We start from the raw sequence: 21,902 nt of genomic DNA, 5'->3' as shown, positions 1-21,902 counted from the left end.
AAAAAAAAAAAAAAATTTTTTAAAGTTCATGATGGAAATACCCCCAAACAAACAAACCCCACAAAAATCCAGACTTTCATAACTCTTAAAGGAAGATGCAGAGAAAAAGAAAATGTTTTTTTTTTTTTTTGTCCTGATGCATTCAAAAAAATTAAGACACTGAGAAAAACTTTTCCTTCCCAAAATTCCACATCTAAGGAAAAAAAAAGAGCACAAAACCCCCCTAGGGATGATCCAACCACTGGATTTACATCAGAGAGCAGAAGGTCTTTAATCATATCACTGATTTTCCTCCTGTTTTCAACAAAAGAAAGGCAAAAAAGACTCATGAACACATTATTCTGATGGTTTTTTCCCAGTTTGAAATGTCCACTTGATGGCAAAACAAAACATCTTTGATTCTCCTGCTCCTATAAAAGCTTGGGAATCTCCAATTCCCAACCTGGAATTTTCTGGCCTTACCTAAAAAGGAATTTTGAACGTTGCTTACCTTGAGGGCCATGAGGTGGCTTTTTGCCAGTGAAAGTTTTGGGATTTTTTAATGCTTAATTTAAAAAAAAAAAACAAAAAAAAAGCGTCAGGTTTTACTTTTAACCACACTTTTATTGCCTTTTTTTTTTTCCCCCCAAAAAAACAACCCCATCAAATCACATCCTACATTTCTTTATTTACACTGCAGACTTCTTAATCTCTCATGTAAATATCCATATTCTGGAGTAATCTCTGGGGGAAAAAAATGGTTATTTATAGCATCCTTTATTTACACTGCAGAATTCTTAATCTCTCATGTAAATATCCATATTCTGGAGTAATCTCTGGGAAAAAAAAATGGGTATTTATAGCATCCTGCTGCTGGAGGAATCTTCATTATCGACGTAATGCTCAAATCAATTAGCAGAGCTGTCAAACAGCAAGATAAGAGCCCAGATTAAAAATATCCCAATTATTTTACACAAAAAAAAAAAAAAAAAAACCCTCATTTGTTCCAATATTGTGACAGACCACACACATCCCACGCCCAAAAATGATTTTTTTTTTTTTTTTTTTTTTTTTGGACGGACAGGATTTATCACAATTAAAAATGGGTTAAAAAGGGTGGGAAAATTTGGGGGTTTTCTTGGCAGAGAGTTTCTCCTCGGGGCTGGCTGGGAGGATGCCGCTGCATTCCTCTGCCTCGGCCAGGGGGTGTTTGATAAAAGCTCTCCTGATAACATCGATGTCCCGGCCCAGGTGATCCATCAGGGGGGACACCAGGGAAGGGGGGGCCTCTAAGTCGATCAGAAAGTACCTGCAAAGGGAAATACAGCAAATCAACCCTAATACCTGGGCAGGGATAAAATTAACAAAATAAATAAAAAAAAAAAAAAAATACCTGAGAAGGAATAAAATAAATAAATAAATAAATAAATAAATAAATAAATAAACCCCAACCTGGGCAGAAATGAAATTAACAAAAATACCTGAGCAGGAATAAAATTAACAAAATAAAAAAAAAAAAAAAAACCTGAGAAAGAATAAAATAAATAAATAAATAAATAAATAAATAAATAAACCCCAACCCGGGCAGAAATGAAATTAACAAAAATACTTGAGCAGGAATAAAATAAACAAAATAAAAAAAAAAAACCAAACCAAACCAAACCAAAACAAAAAAAAAAAAAAAAACAAAACAAAAAACAAAAAACCAACCTGGGCAGGAATAAAATTAACAAAAATACCTGAGCAGGAATAAAATAAACAAAATAAAAAAAAAATAAGAAAAAAAAAAAATAAAATAAAAAAAAAAAAAAACCCAACCTGGGCAGGAATAAAATTAACAAAAATACCTGAGCAGGAATAAAATAAACAAAATAAAAAAAAAAAATAAATAAATAAGAAAAAAAAAACAAAAAAAAACAAACAACAACAACAAAAAAAAAAAACAACCTGGGCAGGAATAAAATTAACAAAAATACCTGAGCAGGAATAAAATAAAGAAAATTAAAAAAAAAAAAACAACAAAAAAAAAAACAAAAAAAAAAAAAAAAAAAAAAAAAAAAACCACAACCTGGGCAGGAATAAAATTTAAAATTAACAAAAAAAAAAAAAACCTGGGCAGGAAAAAAATAAACAAAAAAAAAAAAAACAAAAACCTGAGAAGGAATAAAATAAAAGAAAAAAATACCTGGGCTGGATAAAATCAACCAAAACACCTGGGCAGGAATAAAATAAACTAAAAAAATACCTGGACTGGCACAAAATCAACCAAAAAAAAAAAATATCTGGGTTGGACCAAAATCCAAAATACCTGGGCTGCAATTCAAGGAATTCTTCTGGGGTTTTTTTTTTGCTTTTTTTTTTTTTTTAATGAGAGTTCCTAAGTTTTTCCTGCTCCTGTGGTGTTTTTTTTTGTTTGTTTGTTTGTTTTTTTGGGGTTTTTTTGTTAAAATGAGAATTCCCAAGTTTTTTTCCCTCACATTTTGGTGCCCGGATTGTTTCCACCAGAAGCTCGGTGCCAGCTCTGATTTCAGCGATGAGAAGTTCAGTTGAACTCTGTTGGAATCCTGGAATATCCTGAGCTGGAAGATCTCCCAAGCCCAACAATCCCAGGTTTTTTTGTCCCAACACTCCCAGAGCTCTGTCCAGCACTGCTGACCCAAGGAGATTTCTGGGGATTTTTGAAGGAGTTTTGGATAATTTAGAGCTGGGACTTTTGAATTGTTGTTGATTATTTTTTTATTTATTTTCCAGACAGGAAAGGTGAGTTCTGCTCACATCTTTACAGTCTGGTTCACAAGGCTGTAAGATTTTTTAGTTACAAGATTTTTAAAGGATTTATTAATTAATAAAATATTGCTAACAAGGATATTTATGGTTTTTATTTAATATTTAAATATTTTATCTTATGGATTTATGTTACAGTGTAAGCTTTCTTAGCTAATCATGTCATGATTAGTAACTTACAGAAATTTATTAGAAACTTATAGTAACTAATTAGAAATTTATAGTACTGTATTCTAATATCTTTATTTATTTTTGTAGCTTTTTTAAAAAAAATTTAAACTCCAAAGCTCTGAACTTCCTTTTAGTTAGTTTAATGTGTTTCTGTTTTAAACTATAAATTTACATTCTCACTTTCAACACTTAAGTTTGGAAGGTTTTTCTAAGGCTTTAGATCAAGTCTTATGTTTAATTCTCAGCTTTGGCTTACAAGCCCAAAGTTTTGAGAATTCTTTGTATTTTGGATTCTAACAGAGGTTGAGGATTTTGCTTTTCCCTCTTCCATTCATCCCCACATCCTGACAGTTTTTTTAAGACAAGGCAGGATGGCAGGAGCAGCTCCTTCCTGCAATTCCTGACGGGTTTTTGGGGAACCATCTCAAGCTCATCCACACACACAGAGATTCCTTCCTGCAAAGCTCTGCCTCGGAGCTGAATGGGAATGTGAAAAATAAATATAAAAAATAAAAAGCAAAGAGGTGGATTTATCCCAAATCACATCTGAGATGTGAACAGGGCTGAAATCTTCACTCTGCTGGAGCTTGCTGAGCAGCCAGCAGTGCTGACCTGGGTGGGACTGACCCGTGGAATGTCCTGAGTGGGAATGGAACCATGGAATGTCCTGAGTGGGAATGGAACCATGGAATGTCCTGAGTGGGAACTGAACCATGGAATATCCTGAGTAGGAATGGAACCATGGAATATCCTGAGTGGGAACTGAACCATGGAATGTCCTGAGTGGGGATTGAACCATGGAATATCCTGAGTGGGAATGGAACCATGGAATGTCCTGAGTGGGGATTGAATCATGGAATGTCCTGAGAGGGAATTGAATCATGGAATGTCCTGAGTGGGAATTGAACTATGGAATATCCTGACTGGGGATTGAATCACGGAATATCCTGAGTGGGGATTGAATCATGGAATGTCCTGAGAGGGAATTGAATCATGGAATGTCCTGAGTGGGAATTGAACCATGGAATGTCCTGAGTGGGATTGAACCATGGAATATCCTGAGTGGGAATTGAACCACGGAATATCCTGAGTGGGGATTGAACCATGGAATATCCTGAGTGGGAACTGAACCATGGAATGTCCTGAGTGGGGATTGAACCATGGAATATCCTGAGTGGGAACTGAACCATGGAATGTCCTGAGTGGGGATTGAACCATGGAATGTCCTGAGTGGGGACTGACCCGTGGAATGTCCTGAGTGGGGATTGAATTGTGGAATATCCTGAGTGGGGATTGAACCATGGAATATCCTGAGTGGGGATTGAATCATGGAATGTCCTGAGTGGGGATTGTACCATGGAATGTCCTGAGTGGGAACTGAACCATGGAATATCCTGAGTAGGAATGGAACCATGGAATGTCCTGAGTGGGGATTGAACCGTGGAATATCCTGAGTGGGGATTGAACCATGGAATGTCCTGAGTGGGGATTGAACCATGGAATGTCCTGAGTGGGGATTGAACCATGGAATATCCTGAGTGGGAACTGAACCATGGAATGTCCTGAGTGGGAACTGAACCCTGGAATATCCTGAGTGGGAATTGAACCACGGAATATCCTGAGTGGGGATTGAACCATGGAATGTCCTGAGTGGGGATTGAACCATGGAATGTCCTGAGTGGGAACTGAACCATGGAATGTCCTGAGTGGGAACTGAACCCTGGAATATCCTGAGTGGGAATTGAACCATGGAATATCCTGAGTGGGGATTGAACTATGGAATATCCTGAGTGGGAACTGAACCCTGGAATATCCTGAGTGGGAATTGAACCACGGAATATCCTGAGTGGGGATTGAATCACGGAATATCCTGAGTGGGAACAAACCCCCAGGGATCCCCCACTGCCAGCCCTGCCCAGATCCCCAAAAATCCCACCCTGGCACCCCTGGCAGCGCTGTCCAAAGGCTCCTGGAGCTCTGGCAGCCTCGGGGCCGTGCCCATTCCCTGCCCAGCACCCTCTGGGGAAGAACCTTCCCCTAAATTCCACCCTAAATCCCTCCTGGGCCAGCTCCAGCTGCTCCCTGGTGCTGTTCCTGTGCCAGGTCTCAGATCCCCAGGGAACCCTTTGGTGTCCCCACAGCTCTCCTGACATCCATGAGGAAACAGCCACCACCAACCCTGCAAGGAGCAGAACGTGGCTCCCCCACTGATATCTCAATAACCAAAGTTATTTCTCCACTAAATCCCTTTCCTGAAGATCTGCAGCTTCCTCAGCTGGAGTTTTCCAGGAGGTTTTTCCAGCTCCAGCACACCCGAGGGAGCAAAGGGGTGTCCCTGTGCTGCTCCAGGGGACACAACAGACCCTGTGCATCCCTTCCTTCCCAATCTCCCATCCAGCCCTGCCCTCTGGCACTGGGAGCCATTCCCTGGGTCCTGTCCCTCCAGCCCTTGGAAATTGTCTCTCCAAACCAGAGAAAGTGATGACAAAGTTCTGGTTCCAGCTTTATTGGCAGTGCTGGTTCATTCACAACAGTCCACGGGAGAAGGGCTGGATGGGAGATTGGGAATTGGGAATTGATCCCTGGCAGGGTGGGCAGGGGCTGGGATGGAATTCCCAGAGCAGCTGGGGCTGCCCCTGGATCCCTGGCAGTGCCCCAGGCCAGGTTGGACACTGGGGCTGGAGCAGCCTGGGGCAGTGAGAGCTGTCCCTGGCAACCCAAACCGTTCCATGGATGGGTTCTGAGGTCCCTTCCAACCCAAACCATTCCATGGATGGGTTCTGAGGTCCCTTCCAACCCAAACCATTCCAGAATCCCACATTTCTCCAAGCCCCCCTCCCCACGGAGCAGCACACAACCCAAAAGTGGCATCCTTTAGAGGAAGGCACAATGTCCAAGCAGGACCAGACACCCCAGTTTCATCTCCAAACTGCCCCTGACAGAGAGGACTTTGCTCTGCAGGAATTTTGGATTCTTCCTCAGTCCAGCACAGCAGGAGCACCCCGTGTTCACAAAGGAGATCTTGGAGGGAAAGTCCCCAAGGCCAGAGGGAACTGGGAATCTGCAGGGGAAATACAGGAGGTGGGGCTGTGAACAAGCCCCGCTCGTGCCCTTCAGGCTGCACTGCCTCCAGTTTTTTGCATCACATCCCAAATATTGCACCCCAAGAGCCCCATGGGGCCAGGAATGACTCAGGCAGCGCTGCTGGATTGCAGAATCCACCCCTGGAAAACATGGGAACAACACTTTTCCTTCAGCCAGCTCCCTGATGTCACACCAGCATCCACGTAACAGCCTCAACTCATCCCCAAATCCTTTCCAGAAAGTCCAGAATTCCTTATGGGAGGGGCAGGATGGTAAAAAACCCACATGACACCCCTAATCCTGAGGCAGGAGAGGTGCCCAGCTGGAATGGGCTGTGCCAGGGTGTCCCTGAAGGCAAGGGAGCAGTGCCAGCCCATGCCAGCCCAGCATTCCAGGGTGCCTGAGCTGCGGGAATCGCCCCAGGGATTCGGAGCAATTCTGCTGGGCTCGCTCCTCCTCCTCGCAAATCCCCACAGCACCAAAATTTGGCTTCTGGCTGCCCACTGCTCCGTGGGCTCCACGATGCAGAGGTGCCACCAGGGCTGGAGTTTAGGGACGGGAACCATTTTCCAGCTTTGTGGAAGTGCAGCCCAGCAGGACCTGAGGATGCACCGCCCCGCCCCGAAATCTGGGAATGTGGGATGCTCTGGTAAAGCCATTAGAAGCCACTGGTGAATTCAGCAGATGACACTTGAACCCTCCTCCTTGGGAAGCAGCCTTCCAAGTCCCCTCACCTAGCAGGAGGGAGGATGGGGGGAGCAATCCCAGCTGGTGATTCCTGCCCCCTTCCCCTCGCCCTGACCCCACTGCCATCCCCGCTCTGCATCCAGAATTTAATTCCATTTCTGCCCAGCTCTCATCTCTTCATTGTGTGCCTGAAGAGGGCTGTTTTTTGGTTTGTTTTGGGTTTTGTTTTCTTTTTCCCCCCCCCCCTCCTTCCCTCCAAAGGCTGCTTTGCAACTTTGTGCTTTCTCTGCCATTAGCAAAGGGTGGAAATTTCCACTGACGCACTGTTGATAAGCCAAGGAGAAAAGGGGGGGAGGGAGGATGAGCTGTTCCAGCAGATCTTTCTGACTCCTCTCAGGAAAAGGTATTTTATCAAAATTGCAGGCACTGGGAAAAACGTGGGGTTTCAAAAACAGCCACCTCTCTCCAACGTGAGCAAGGTTGCTTCCCTCTGCCACAACAAAACAAAACAAGAAAAAAAAAAAAAAAGAGAGAGAGAGAAGGGAGAAAGAAGCGGAGTAAAAAAAAAAAAGAATTATAATTTTGATTTCTTCAGGAAAGAAAGGAGGGCTGGAAAAACAATGAGCAAGACAATGGACAATGACATCCCTGAGGAGATCTGAACCCCTTCCCCTCAAATCTCCACACTGCCAGGAGGCCACGGGGGCTTTTAAACCCTCAAACCTTCACTGCAGGCAGTGATCTATGACCCCACAACGCTGCTGTTTGTGGAGTAAACAACCCCAAATCCCAGAGAGACAAAGCCAGGGAAAAATACAGGAATGCAGCAGGGAAACCACCTCGTTCTTGCAAACAGAAATGCAAAAAGCATTTGTGCTCTCTAGGAGTCACCAGGGGAGAAATGCAGGAAAATTCCACTGATTCACGATGAGCCCACAGTTATTTTTGTCCTCCTGCTTGACTGCAAACACAGGGATGATTTAAATGCAGGGGAGCAGACTGGAACACATTAAAACAATGCATTAACTCCAAAAGAAATTTATATATAAGATGGTCTCAAATAAAGGAGGATATGCCTTTCTATATGAGGGAAATAAAAAAAAAGAGGACAAAACAAAGAGCCAGGTTTCATTTCTGGAATTTACCATATTCAAGCCAGAAATTGTTTGAAGCTTGAGCCCTAAGGATGCTCAAATCTGTAGCGTTCAGATGGCCAGGGTAGGGCTTCAAGGAATGAAAATTCCCTTTGAAACCCTCCTGGAATACAACTCTGGGCCAAGGGGAACAGTGAAGATGTGGTGGCCTCGGAAGGGGCTGTGGGGTCCCAAGCTTTTGGCCCCAAAATGTCTCCCATGTGTGAAGGTGGAAGACCCAAGGAGAAAGAAAATGTTCTGAGGAACAGCAGAGGTGAAAGGAGCAGAAAACACCTGGAGGAAACCACAGCAGGTGCAGGAGGAGCTCCACGTTGTCCTCATTAAGGTAATTCCACAAATTTTTTTTTTTTTTTCTTTTTTTTGCTACCTGAATGTTCGTTTTTAGGACCATGGAAATGGGGGAATTTGCTTTGCCCCTCCTCAGCAGGGCAAGCTCATGATCAGGAATGTCAGAAGGACAAGTGTTGCCTTTAGCTTTTAAAAGTATGGCAGTGGAAGCTCCTTGAAAATCTGGGAAGGACCAGATCAAGGCCAAAAGTTGGATTTTCGTGACCAAACTGTGCCACAGCAATGATGGGAATGATCCACTTGGGGGGAGATCCATCCACAGCCAGTGCCAGGAATGGCATTTCCCACATTCCATCCACCCGTTGTTCAGCTAATGAAATCATGGAAAGATGTTTCATTAATTTAAAGATAATTAAAATGAAAATGAAAGTCAACTTTGCAGCCAAATGGTGGCTGGTTGCCACCCCACCAAGTCCAGTGGCCACCACACTGAGTCAAGGAGCTTGCACAAGGGAGCCACGGGATTTGGTGGATTCTGGTGCCTCCACATCACCAGCTTTGCTCAAAGCCTCCAAAAAGCACCAAAATTCCAAAGGGCACCTCCACGCAGGTAAAAAACATCCCAAACGTTTCAGGGCTTTGATCCTTGAGGCACATCCACACTCACATGGGGAGAAGAATTTGAAGGCTCAGTAATGGCTCAACTCATCAATGAAGAAAGCCCCATCTAGTGGAAGAAGACAATCAGCCGAGCAGAAAATTACTTCAAATGTCCATAAATCCACAAATATTCCAGCTGCTTTTATTCCCATCCAAGTGCACTGCAGAGCCAGGACACCTTTTTGCCCAAACAGCTCAAGATGTTCTAAAATCCAAACAGCAACAACAAGTTGGGTTGGGCATGAAGTTTAAATTTGTTTTGAGGGGGGAGGTTAAGTAAGGAAAAATTGCAGCTCCTTTCATCTGTTTTTGTTTTGCTCTCTTTGGTCTTCAAGAGCCATGAAAAGCATCGACTTTGGCGAGGCCAAACACGTTTGGAGAATAAAGAGAAAATATTAACTCTGCGTAATTTGGGTTCAATAAAGGGTGGGGAGAGGGTTGTTCAAACCTGTGAACGCTCCAGAGAACGTTTCTGACAGGTAACCATTATTTCAGTCCTACAAATCAAGGCGGTGGGGATGCTCAGAGGGCACTTCAACCTCTCCCATCCACGTGGAAAATTCCATCCTGCCACAAGCAGAAGGTTTAAAAGTGAATTGTGCAACTTCCAAAGCTCAGCTGCTTTGTGGGGAGAGGCAAAGCCTGAACATGTAAGAAAATTTACGTGGAAATGTTTCCTCAAGAGTCAAAAAAAAGGGGGTGTCCAGAGAAGTTGTGGATGTCCAGGTTGGATGGGGCTTGGAGCAGCCTAAGAGAGTGGAAGGTGTTGGGGTGGAACAGAATGGGCTTCAGGATCCCTTCCAGCCCAAGCCATTCCATGATTCTGTGGCCAATTATTGAATTATTCCTCTCCATAGGCATCCATTCCTGCTGGTTTAGGTTCTGGAAAGAAGAGCCTTTCCTGGGCAGGTGCTCTGGGAAAGCCACCTGGAATTTCTGCCTCCTGACCCCCTGGATGCTGTTGGGGACCCCTTGATCCTCAGGGACCCTGGAATTCACCTCCTGCAGAAAATCCCCCAGGCACGTGTGAAGATCAACTCCCCAAAATGCAATTCCTGTGTGGGAATTCCTGATCAACTGCCCAAAATGCAAATCCTGGATAAGAATTCCTGATCAACTGCCCAAAATGCAATTCCTGGGTGGGAATTCCTGATCAACTCCCCAAAATACAATTCCTGGGTGGGAATTCCTGATCAACTCCCCAAAATGCAATTCCTGGGTGGGAGAATTCCTGATCAACTCCCCAACATGCAATTCCTGGGTGGGAATTCCTGATAAATTCCCAAAATGCAATTTTTCAATGAGAATTCCTGATCAACTCCCCAAAATGCAATTCCTGGGGGAGAATTCCTGATCAACTCCCCAAAATGCAATTCCTGGATAAGAGTTCCTGATCAACTCCCCAAAATGCAATTTTTCGATAAGAATTCCTGATCAACTGCCCAAAATCCAATTCATGGGTGAGAATTCCTGATAAACTCCCAAAATGCAATTCCTGGATAAGAATTCCTGATCAATTCTCCAAATTGAATTCCTGGGTGATAATTCCTGATCAACTCCCCAAAATGCAAATCCTGGGGGGGAATTCCTGATCAACTGCCCAAAATGCAATTCCTGGATAAGAATTCCTGATCGACTCCCCAAAATGCAATTCCTGGGGGAGAATTCTTGATAAACTCCCCAAAATGCAATTCCTAGATAAGAATTCCTGATCAATTCTCCAAATGCAATTCCTGGGTAAGAATTCCTGATCAACTCCCCAAAATGCAATTTTTCGATGAGAATTCCTCATCAACTGCCCAAAATCCAATTCATGGGTGAGAATTCCTGATCAGCTCCCAAAATGCAGTTCCTGGATAAGAATTCCTGATCAATTCTCCAAATTGAATTCCTGGGTGATAATTCCTGATCAACTCCCAAAATGCAATTCCTGGGTGAGAATTCCTGATAAATTCCCAAAATGCAGTTCAGCAAGAACAAAAGCAAGCCCTGGGTTTGCTATTTCAGAGAACACGGGGGCTGAGGAGACAACTGTGAGTGAAGAGCAAAACAAAAAAGATGAAGAGGCAAAGCAAGCAAATAACAAAAGAAAATTGCCATCTTTTCAAAATCAAATTTGAAAGCAAGGAAAAAAAAAAAAAAACCAACAAGGCAATGAAAAACTGGCAAATAGAACGTGGAAATTGTTATGAATAATCAGAGTTTTGCTGGAGAACTCGCAAGTCATGGAATGGTTGGGGTTGGAAGGGAATTTAAACTCATCCAGTGCCATGGCAGGGACACCTTCCACTGTCCCAGGTGCTCCAAGCTGGCCTTGGGCACTGCCATAGAAATAAATGTGCAACTCAATAAAATAAAGTGAATGAAATTATAAAAACGTGGTGAGGTGAAAACATTCCTGTGTCCCAGGCAGATGTAACAGAGGGAATCCCACACGTCCCAAAACCAAGGAGAAGGAAGGGCCCTGGTGCTCCATCAATTCCCAAACCCTGAGCTCCATCACCTTTGCTCCAGAGTTAAGAATGGAAACAACACTGGAGGGAGGCTAAAATCCACCAAAAACTCTTCATTCCAACCCCCAGTGTTCCCAGTTGCTCCCCCAGTCCCCCATCCCAGCTCCTGCAGCTTCACAGGTTCCTGACCTGCAGATCCTTGGAGCCATCACCTTCCCAAAGGGATTTGTGAATCCTTTTCTTTTTTTAATTTTATTTTTCAGGCTGTTTTGGAGCTGCCTTTGGATCATCCCCAAGGTGAAAACCCCCCCCCAAACCCAAAGCTGATCCCAAACACCCCCTGAGCCCTGGGTGGGGCTGAGGCAGAGCAAACAGGGAACCACAAAGTGCCACCCCCAGCCTGCTACTATCACTTTACAACCAGTTGGAATCTGCTCCAGCTCAGGCTTGACCAGATCTGCTCTGCTGTCCTCAGCCTGGAGAGGGACTCCGAGCTTCTGGAGCATCCCAAACAGCAAACAGAGCCTGAGCTGAACCTTCCTTCCACTCACAGGCTGGCACACACCTCATTTAAATCGGTTTGCTTTTGTTTGTGCCAGACAGAAACACCTCCGGGGCCAAAAAAAAAAAAAAAAAAAAAAAAAACACACCACCAAGCACCTTAAAAGCAATTAAAGCGCAGCTCATTAATAATAATAACAAGTAAAAGAAATACTTGGCACGAATCTGTTGCCCAGCAGGAGAGAAAGGTTGGGAATCTTTATTTAAGTACATTCCTCCCCTGGTTTTGCACATTCTGGGCAAGTCAGGCTCAAAGTCACACCTAAATTTCCATACCTGGAACCTGGTCCTTGGCACATTTTTATTCAGCCACAAGGTGAATTGTTAACAATTCCAAATCGTTCTCTGAAATACTTAAAAGCCAAAATATTCGCGTTCCACTATGAATAAAATGAATGTGAACGAGTGGCTAAGTCAGTTTAAAGATCAGCAAAACGGGGATTGAAAAGTTTGATTCTTTAATGAATCCACACAATTCCCAAAACTCAATTTTCATAATGACCTACAGGCAAAAACTGTCAATATTAGGTTTTCAAAAAAACAAAAAAAAAAAAAAAAACAAAAAAAAAAAAAAAAAAAAAAAAAAAAAAAAAAAAAAAAACAAAAACAAAAACAAAAGGAGGAGGATGCCCAAAGAGATGCATTTAAGAGAAAAACCTAAATTTTAACACGTCCTCAATGAGCAGGATCTCCTGAGAGGGAATATCCCATTGTTTGTAGGATAATCCCATTGTTTGTAGGATAATCCCATTGTTTGTAGGGTCTGAGGGCTTCAGGAGAGTAAAACTGCTCCTGCCAGTGACAGCTGAGGGCCACAATCCCCCTTGGCAGGCTTGGAGAAATCTGTTTTGCTCAGCAATTGCCAGAAAATTCCTTTTCTCTGTGAAGTCTCCTGGACATTGTTCAGTTTGTAACATGCCTTTATTCACTTTACATCCCCAGTACCCCAGATGATGCTGGAGCACTCCAGAGCTCAGGGAAAAAAAAAAAAAAAACAAAACCTTTTTGAAGGACCAGCCATCCCTCCTGCTGATTTATCAATTTCTATTTTCTACTTCAACTCTTTCCCTACCTCTAAAATCACCACCAAAACCTGCATGAGCTTTGCCCTGAAAATCAGGGAATGGTTTGGGTTGGGAGGGAAGATAAAGATCATTCCATGGGCAGGGAACCTTCCAGCAGCCCAGCTGAGTCCAAGCCCCATCCCATTGATTTTTATATAATTATATAGAATTTATAGAATTAAAGTATACAAATTAATATAAATCACAGAAATTAATATATGAATTATATTATTATATTATCATTATGTGTATATATATATAATTTTTATATAATTATATTAGATTAATTTTCATATAATTCACCAGCAAGGAGGTCCAAGAATTGAGTGTCCATCCCAAATCTCCAACTAACTACATGCTATAGGAAAATCAATCAGTTAAAGCTCTAAGAGTCAGGAAAATTTGAAAAAAAAATAAACTTAAAAAATATTAAAAACCTCAAACAAGCAAAAAATTAAAAGCTTTGGAAGATTCAAGATGCTTCCCCCAGACACTCATTTGAATTCTCACAGAAGCCTCTTAAATTAATTCAGAATAAGCCAAGACTTAAGGAAAAGTGGAATATTCCGGATTATCCAATATCCCACTCCACACCAACCTGCTCCAAAAGGGAGAGAGGAGAATTAAGAAATTGGCTGGGAGGGAGAAAAGATTCCAGGATTTCAAGGAAAGTCCAGGAGCTTAGGGAGGTACCTGGAAAAGTTGTTTATTTTCTATTTAACTTTGTCCTATTAAAAAAAAAAAATATTTTTTACAGCTGCTGTAAAGTAGAATTGGCTGATTTTATAAGGTGGCTCAAAAACTGACTTATCACTTCCTATTGATGGGTAATGGTTGATTTCCTGAATGTTTTGGAAATTCCTGGAATTTCTGCCTCCTGACCCCCTGGATGCTGTTGGGGACCCCTTGATCCTCAGGGACCCTGGAATTCACCTCCTGCAGAAAATCCCCCAGGCACGTGTGAAGATCAACTCCCCAAAATGCAATTCCTGGGGGGGAATTCCTGATCCACTCCCCAAAATGCAATTCCTGGGGGGGAATTCCTGATCCACTCCCCAAAATGCAATTCCTGGGGGGGAATTCCTGATCCACTCCCCAAAATGCAAATCCTGGATAAGAATTCCTGATCAACTGCCCAAAATCCAATTCCTGGGTGATAATTACTGATGAACTCTCCAAAATGCAATTCCCAGATAAGAATTCCTGATCAACTCCCCAAAATGCAAATCCTGGGTGATAATTCCTGATCCACTCCCCAAAATGCAAATCCTGGATAAGAATTCCTGATCCACTCCCCAAAATGCAAATCCTGGGGGAGAATTCCTGATCAACTCCCCAAAATGCAAATCCTGGATAAGAATTCCTGATCAACTCCCCAAATTGCAATTCCCAGATAAGAATTCCTGATCAACTCCCCAAAATGCAAATCCTGGATAAGAATTCCTGATCAATTGCCCAAAATGCAATTCCTGGGTGATAATTACTGATGAACTCTCCAAAATGCAATTCCCAGATAAGAATTCCTGATCAATTCCCCAAAATGCAATTTCTGGGTGGGAATTCTTGATAAACTGCCCAAAATGCAATTCCTGGATAAGAGTTCCTGATTAATTCTCCAAATGTAATTCCTGGGTAAGAATTCCTGATCAACTCTCCAAAATGCAACTCCCAGATAAGAATTCCTGATCAATTCTCCAAATGCAGTTCCTGGATAAGAATTCCTGATCAACTCCCCAAAATGCAATTCCTCGATAAGAATTCCTGATCAACTCCCCAAGATGCAATTCCTGGATAAGAGTTCCTGATGAATTCTCCAAATGCAATTCCTGGGTAAGAAGTCCTGATCAACTCCCCAAAATGCAATTCCTGGATAAGACTTCCTGATCAATTCTCCAAATTGAATTCACAGATAAGAATTCCTGATCAACTCCCCAAAATGCAATGGGTGGCCCAGCAGGAACCCACCCTGCCTGTCCACAGAGCTGCAAATTCCACAGGAAAATCCCCAGGAATCCAATCCTCTGGAATTCCCAGGTGCTGACACTGCCAGCAGCCTCCCCATGCCGTGGCTCTGGGGTTGGAGATCCCAAAGAAAGGCACACCAAGCATTTCCTGGAGCCCCTCTCCCAATCCCTTCTCCTCTCAACAATCCAGGGCATCTGGGGGAGGTTCCTGTCACATCCAGGGAGGGCAGGAAGAGGGACTGAGAAATATTTGGGGACATCTGACCTGGGAGGAGGAGGAGGAGGAGGAGGAGGAGGAGGAGGAGGAGGAGGAGGAGGAGGTGGCTTTGATCTGGTGGTTCCCTGCTTGAAGGTTGCAATCATTGGTTACTAAAACCTTGTTTTACTCAGCACATAAAATCCACCTGCTCTGGGGGCCCTGCAGACAGGAGGGGTTTGCTCAAAGATCTCTGGGAGGATTTGGAAGTGCTGGGGGGGTGAGAGCTGGACCTGCCCCATCCCAGAGCCTCCCCGAGCCCAGCTGGGGAGCGGGAAAGGGATTGGGATTGGGATTGGGATTGGGATTGGGATTGGGATTGGGATTGGGATTGGGACTGGGACTGGGAGGTGAGAGCCCACCTGCAGAGCTGCCCCAGCCCTGTCCCAGCCCAGGGAGGAGCTGGAGCTGCTGCAGAGAGCCCAGAGGAGGCTCCAGGATGAGCAGAGGGCTGGAGCAGCTCTGCTGGGAGGAAAGGCTGGCACAGCTGGCATTGTTCACCTGCACAGGAGAAGCTTTGGGCTGAGCTCAGGGTGGCCTTGCAGGGCCTGGAGGAGCCCCAGGAAAGCTGGAGAGAGACAATTTCCAGGGGATGCAGGGACAGGACACAGGGAATGGCCTCAAAGTGAAAAATTACAGGTTTAGATCAAATATTAGGAAAAATTTCCCCCCTGTGAGGGTGGGCAGGCCCTGGCACAGGGTGCCCAGAGCAGCTGGGGCTGCCCCTGGATCCCTGGCAGTGCCCAGGGCCAGGTTGGACACTGGGGCTGGAGCAGCCTGGCACAGTGGGAGGTGTCCCTGCCCTGGCAGGGCTGGCACTGGGTGGGATTTGAGGTCCCTCCAAACCCAAACCAGTCCCTGACTCCACTTCAGGCACTGCCATTGTGCCCGTGCCTGTTTTGCTCTCCTACTCCATATGGGATTTTTTTCCATGCTTGACCCTGCCAGTTTTGCAATGTAGGATGAAATCCTGTTGCATGCCCATGGGAGCTGAGAAATTCTTGTCTCAGGACAGAATTAGTGATTACCTCATCCTGCTGTCACAGCAGAAGCATTTTATAAACATTAAAGCTTTCTCCGAGGGCAGAACAAGGAGCTGGTGCTCCTCTCCTTGTGCCAGTGGGGAGCTAAGGCAGAGGGATGGAATTCCACTGATTTTGGCTGCTGAAGTGGAGAGGTTGGATGACAGTTCTTGGCTTGGGTGGCAGCACTTCTGCAGGTGAGGTTTTGGGCTCCTCAACAGAAGACAGGAGCCAGCACCTCCAGAACTTTGGAGAAGAGATGAAGAGAAGCCATTTCTCCAGGGGGTCTGTGCCAGGGCCTCATCACCTCCACAGGGAGGAATCCTCCCCAGAATCCCATCCAACCCTGCCCTCTGGCAGTGGGAAGCCATTCCCCCTGTCTGTCACTACATTCTTGGAGAAAATCCCCTTTCCTCCTTTGTAAAGCATTCCTTAATGTCGCCCTGTTCTTTTAAAAGTTTTTAAGTTCTGTTAAAAGTTTTCTATTCCTTCTGATGTTTGCATATTTCCACTGGAGTTTCTCATGCACTGTCCATGTCAATAATGATTGTTTTGCATTTTCCTTGTGGGAGGAGAGAATTGATGGATGTTGGTTTGGCCAGTGTGGTTGGAGAGGTGGCAATTCCACCCTCCAATCCACTGCCACTTTTGGAATTCTATGCGTTGCAAAGTCAGAAATAAAACTTCCTCTTGTCCTTCTTTTGCATCTTGAGTGAGTGCATGAGTTGTTTCGTGTCCCAGTGTGACACCTCAAGGTTCTGGAAGGGCTCTGAGGTCTCCCTGAAGCTCCTCTCCCCCAGGCTGATGGAACAGGAGTGTGGTGCAGATCCCCCCTTCCCCTGGCAGCTCTCACCATTCCCACTTGGCAGGAGCACCACAAGGTGCTCAGAGGAGGGAATGAATCCAGGAGTCACCCCTAGAGAGCTGATCCCAGGAGGACTTTGCAGCTCTGGAGTCCCCTGAGCTATCCCAGAGCCCCTCAAGGAGGAGCAGGGCTGGCCAAGCTCCTGCAGGATCGGGAGGAGCTCGTTAATTGTGATTTGGATTAGGCAGCCCCAGCAGTGGGGGTTGCTTAGCAACATCTCCCAGGCCTTGGGAGATGCAGCAGCCATTTCAGAGGGGGCCTCAAGGAGCCAAAACCACCCTGGGCAGGGGATGGAGCCTGCAGCACCTCCCTCTGCACCCTGGGGCAGCCCAGTGCTAATTCCCAGGGATGGTGTTTCCATAAAACACGGGATTATTGCCATGAAACAGCCTTCAGTGAGGGGCTGGGAGAGCTGGGGGTGCTCACCTGGAGAGGAGAAGCTCCAGGGAGAGCTGGGAATGTCCAGGAGAAGGAAAAGCTCCAGGGAGAGCTCAGAGCCCCTGGCAGGGCCTGAAGGGGCTCCAGGAGAGCTGCAGAGGGACTGGGGACAAGGCCTGGAGGGACAGGAGCCAGGGAATGGCTCCCAGTGCCAGAGGGCAGGGCTGGATGGGAGATTGGGAATTGGGAATTGTTCCCTGGCAGGGTGGGCAGGGGCTGGGATGGAATTGCCAGAGCAGCTGGGGCTGCCCCTGGATCCCTGGCAGTGCCCAAGGCCAGGTTGGACACTGGGGCTGGAGCAGCCTGGCACAGTGGGAGGTGTCCCTGCCATGGCAGGGGTGGGAATGGGATGATCCCTAAAATCTTCCCAACACAAACCATTCCATGATTCTGGACTTCATCAAATCCTAAAACTGTATCAGAAACACAACCAAGGGCACTTTACACACTACAAGAAACACTTAGAGGGCATTTTCCTCCAATGTTAATTATTAACACTGGAGGAAAGGAGCCCATCCTGCAAACTAGCAGATTAACTTGAGCTTTATCAGAAAACAGCCTAAAAATAGTTATTGAAAAAAAAAAAATAATATTAGTGTTTATGTTGGGGGAAATTCTGCAGTGCAAACACCACCACAAAACTGACAGCACGCAGAATAAAACACACAAACCACTCCAAGCAGCATACACAGAGCCCACCAACAACCACCCAGCACCTTGCTGAGAGCCCTCCCAGCTCCCACCTGCAACCCAAAAAGCACCAGGAAGACCAGAGGGCTGCTCCTGATGCCCATTTTCCAGGAGCAGCACTGACAGCACGGAAGGAGAAGGCAGCACCACGTACCCTCCTCTCTTGTGGCGCTCCTTGTGCTTGGAGATTTTGTAAGGCAGAGACCTCTCCCCCAGATTTTCCAGGTTCCTCACGATGGCTCCTCTCTCCATCAGAGCCTCAACGGTGCGTTTGAGCACGGCAGCTGTCTCAGGCTTGAAAAGAAAGAAAGAAAAGTGAGAAATTCATGGAAATCTGGGAATTTTATGTGCTGGAAAGGACACCCTGCACTTGCACAGCTCAGCACTTGGTGCTGCAACCCAAGAAGACAAAGTGGAAGCATTGAGGGAGAGAATTTTTAGGAGCAGGCAATTTCCTCGGCAAAATTTCCTGGCATTTCCAAGTCAGGCCCCAGCAAAAAGAAGATGAGTTCATGGATTTGACTCACCTGGAATCACTGGGTCTGTGCCTTGCACAAGTCAGTACTCCTAGCAAAGGAAAATGATGGATTGGGAGCAGTTTGGGGGTCCTTGCACCATTGTTGTTCATTAATATTTCAAGTGGTCATTGTGGGGAAAACACAGATCCATGGCTTGAGATGGAGACAGCGATTAGCACCATTATATAAAACTGATATATATAATTTACATCCTTATTTACACTGGTGTAACACTTAGGGAACCTTCCTGGGCTGGAAGGGACCCACAGGGATCACTGATCCAGCTCCTGGCCCTGCACACACCCCAACAATCCCAATTCTGTCCCTGGCAGCGTGGCCCCAAGGCTCCTGGAGCCTTTCCACAACCTCATTTCAGGGAGTTGTGGAGAGCAATGACAAACCCTTCTTAACCTCCATGCAGATTTCAATTCAATTCAACTAAATGCTGCTGGGTGAACTCCCTGCCCTCCACCCCTCACCCCACAAGTGACACAGAAGCTTTTTGTCCCTTTTCCACATGCCCAGGGATCAGCACATTCCCTGAGTGGCTGCAAGGCCAACGTGAGGTGCAGCTCCTGAACACAACGAAGCCAAAGATTTGAGCCCCATGTATTTAAAAACAAAACCAGAGAGAAAGAACAAGAAGAGAAAGCCACAGATTTCTACATTCAGGATTGTAAAATTTGCAGCCTTCCCCATTTGTGGCCATACTCTGAAAACATCAACTAATTGTTGGGTTGGAAAGCTTGTCACTATAATCCCTCTCCCAAAATTGCCATGGTTTGTCCTGGCTTGCCTAAAGCAATCACCCAAACTAAAAATAAGCTGAACTCTGCTAACTAAGAGACCCACAGACACAGGTTCCTTGGTTTGCCTCAGAGCCAGCCCACTTGGGGACAGAGGAAATAAATGGCCCTGCCTGGCTCCCAGCTCGGGAGCCACAACATTTTTTTTTCCTGAACAGCCAGCACTAATTCCAGTCCCAGAGCCCAGCACTAATTCCAGTCCCAGAGCCCAGCTCTAATTCCAGTCCCAGAGCCCAGCTCTAATTCCAGTCCCAGAGCCCAGCACTAATTCCAGTCCCAGAGCCCAGCTCTAATTCCAGTCCCAGAGCCCAACACTAATTCCAGTCCCAGAGCACAGCACTAATTCCAGTCCCAGAGCCCAGCTCTAATTCCAGTCCCAGAGCCCAGCACTAATTCCAGTCCTACAGCCCAGAACTAATTCCAGTCCCAGAGCCCAGCTCTAATTCCAGTCCCAGAGCCCAGCACTAATTCCAGTCCCAGAGCCCAGCTCTAATTCCAGTCCCAGAGCCCAGCTCTAATTCCAGTCCCACAGATGTGGGGAGGGAAGAGGAGCCAATGGGAGCTGCTGCTCCAGAGGGGATGAGGAAGAGCTGGTTTGGAATTCCAGCTCTGGACACCCCTCCTGCCCCCACGGGCAAACCAGAGCCATTCCCAGCTGCTCTCAGCCCTGGGGAACTTTGGCAGTGGCCTCGGGCCACATCAGTGGCTCACAAGTTGTCACCTTGCTCCAGAAAGGTGCAGAACCCTGGGAGGCTCAGGCTGGGAGGGCCACAGAGCTCACCTGGGATCACCCCGGAGCCCAGGCCAGGGGATTGTGGATACTCTGGAATATCCCAGGGAGGAGACTCCAGCCCCTCGCTGGGCTCTGCTCCAGCTCGGTCCCTGCCCAGGGCAGCAGTTCTGCCTCCTGGGCAGGAATTGCTGGGCTCAGCCCCTGCCCGGGGCTCTGGGGCCATGGCTGGGCCTGGAGCAGAGCCTGGGGCTGCTCTGCCCTCCTGCACACTGGGACACACTGGGACAGACTGGGACAGACTGGGACACACAGGGACAGACACACAGGGACAGACTGGGACAGACAGACTGGGACAGACTGGGACAGACTGGGACAGACTGGGACAGACTGGGACACACTGGGACAGACTGGGACAGACTGGGACACACTGGGACAGACACACTGGGACACACTGGGACACACTGGGACACACTGGGACAGACTGGGACACACAGGGACAGACTGGGACACACTGGGACAGACAGGGACAGACTGGGACAGACTGGGACAGACTGGGACACACTGGGACAGACACACAGGGACAGACTGGGACAGACTGGGACACACTGGGACAGACACACAGGGACAGACACACTGGGACAGACTGGGACAGACTGGGACACACTGGGACAGACACAGTGGGACAGACACACAGGGACAGACTGGGACAGACAGACTGGGACAGACAGACAGGGACACACAGGCCTGAGGGCTCCTGGAAGAAGGAACCAAAGCATTTCTGTCTCCAAACTCCCCACCCGCCCACCCCCACATATTTTAGAGCTGCCCAGAAGCTCCAAACCTGTTAACTCCACAGTTCCCAGCAAGGCAAAGGCAGCCCCAGGTGTCACACCAGCCACAGGTGAGGGGATGCCCTGAGCACTTTGTCCTCAGCTGGCCCCACTTCAAAACCTGTGCCCAGTTCTGGTCCTGCAGGAGAGACCTGGAGGGGCTGGAGCGTGTCCAGGGCAGGGAAGGGAGCTGGGAAGGGGCTGGAGAATTCCTGAGGGAGCTGGGAAGGGGCTGAGCCTGGAGCAAAGGAGGCTCAGGGGGGACCTTGTGGCTTTGCACAGCTCCTGCCAGGAGGGGACAGCCGGGACAGGGCTCAGAAAAAGGGACAGGAGGAGAGGGAACGGCCTCAGGCTGGGCCAGGGCAGGCTCAGCTTGGCCAGCAGCAGGAATTTCCCCATGGAAAGGCTGCTCAGGCCTTGGCAGGGGCTGCCCAGGGAGCTTTGCAGTGCCCATCCCTGCAGGTGTCCCAGAAATGTGGGGTTGTGGCCCCTGAGGATGTGGTTTAAAGGTGAGCACACCACTGGGGCTGCTCCATGGTTGGACTGGATCTTCTTAAAGCTCTTCTCCACCCTCAGCAGTTCTGTGATTCTGGCCTCTCTCTCTCTCCTCAAGGTCTCTCAGCTCAGCATAATCCCACCCAGGAGCAGGAAGCTGTTCCACGTGCAGCTGGGGGTGCCCCAATCCGTTCCCCCCAGGATTAAAGCCAAAAAAGCCCCGAGAGAACCATCAAAGCAGCACCAACCACCTTGTCCTGAGGGGACTTTGTGTATCACAGGGAACAAAAATGCTCCCAGGGGTTCTATCAGTCCCACAGGAGTCACCTGGCAAGCAGGACGGGTATAAAGGAAGGAGAACCAGGAGAAAATGGGAATTCTCTGGTGGCAGAGTGGCTTC

General features: G+C 46.6%; 1 protein-coding gene across 1 annotated transcript in view; it reads right to left on the bottom strand.

The window, feature by feature from the left end:
• Positions 1 to 581: 581 nt before the first annotated feature.
• Positions 582 to 21,902, bottom strand: part of MRPS6 (mitochondrial ribosomal protein S6) — a 48,065-nt gene continuing 26,744 nt past the window's right edge. Inside the window, exons 2-3 of the mRNA XM_053931456.1 lie at positions 18,275 to 18,414; positions 582 to 1,288 (exon numbers count right to left, since the gene is read on the bottom strand). Of these exons, the coding sequence (XP_053787431.1) occupies positions 1,087 to 1,288; positions 18,275 to 18,414 (342 nt within the window). The 3' untranslated portion in view covers positions 582 to 1,086. The remainder of the gene's footprint in view (positions 1,289 to 18,274; positions 18,415 to 21,902) is intronic.

This window comes from Vidua chalybeata, chromosome 2 (genome assembly GCF_026979565.1).
Source record: "Vidua chalybeata isolate OUT-0048 chromosome 2, bVidCha1 merged haplotype, whole genome shotgun sequence".
In the NCBI taxonomy this organism is placed as follows: domain Eukaryota; kingdom Metazoa; phylum Chordata; class Aves; order Passeriformes; family Viduidae; genus Vidua; species Vidua chalybeata.
Note: the sequence above shows the minus strand (reverse complement) of the source record. Positions and strands in the feature narration are given on the sequence as shown.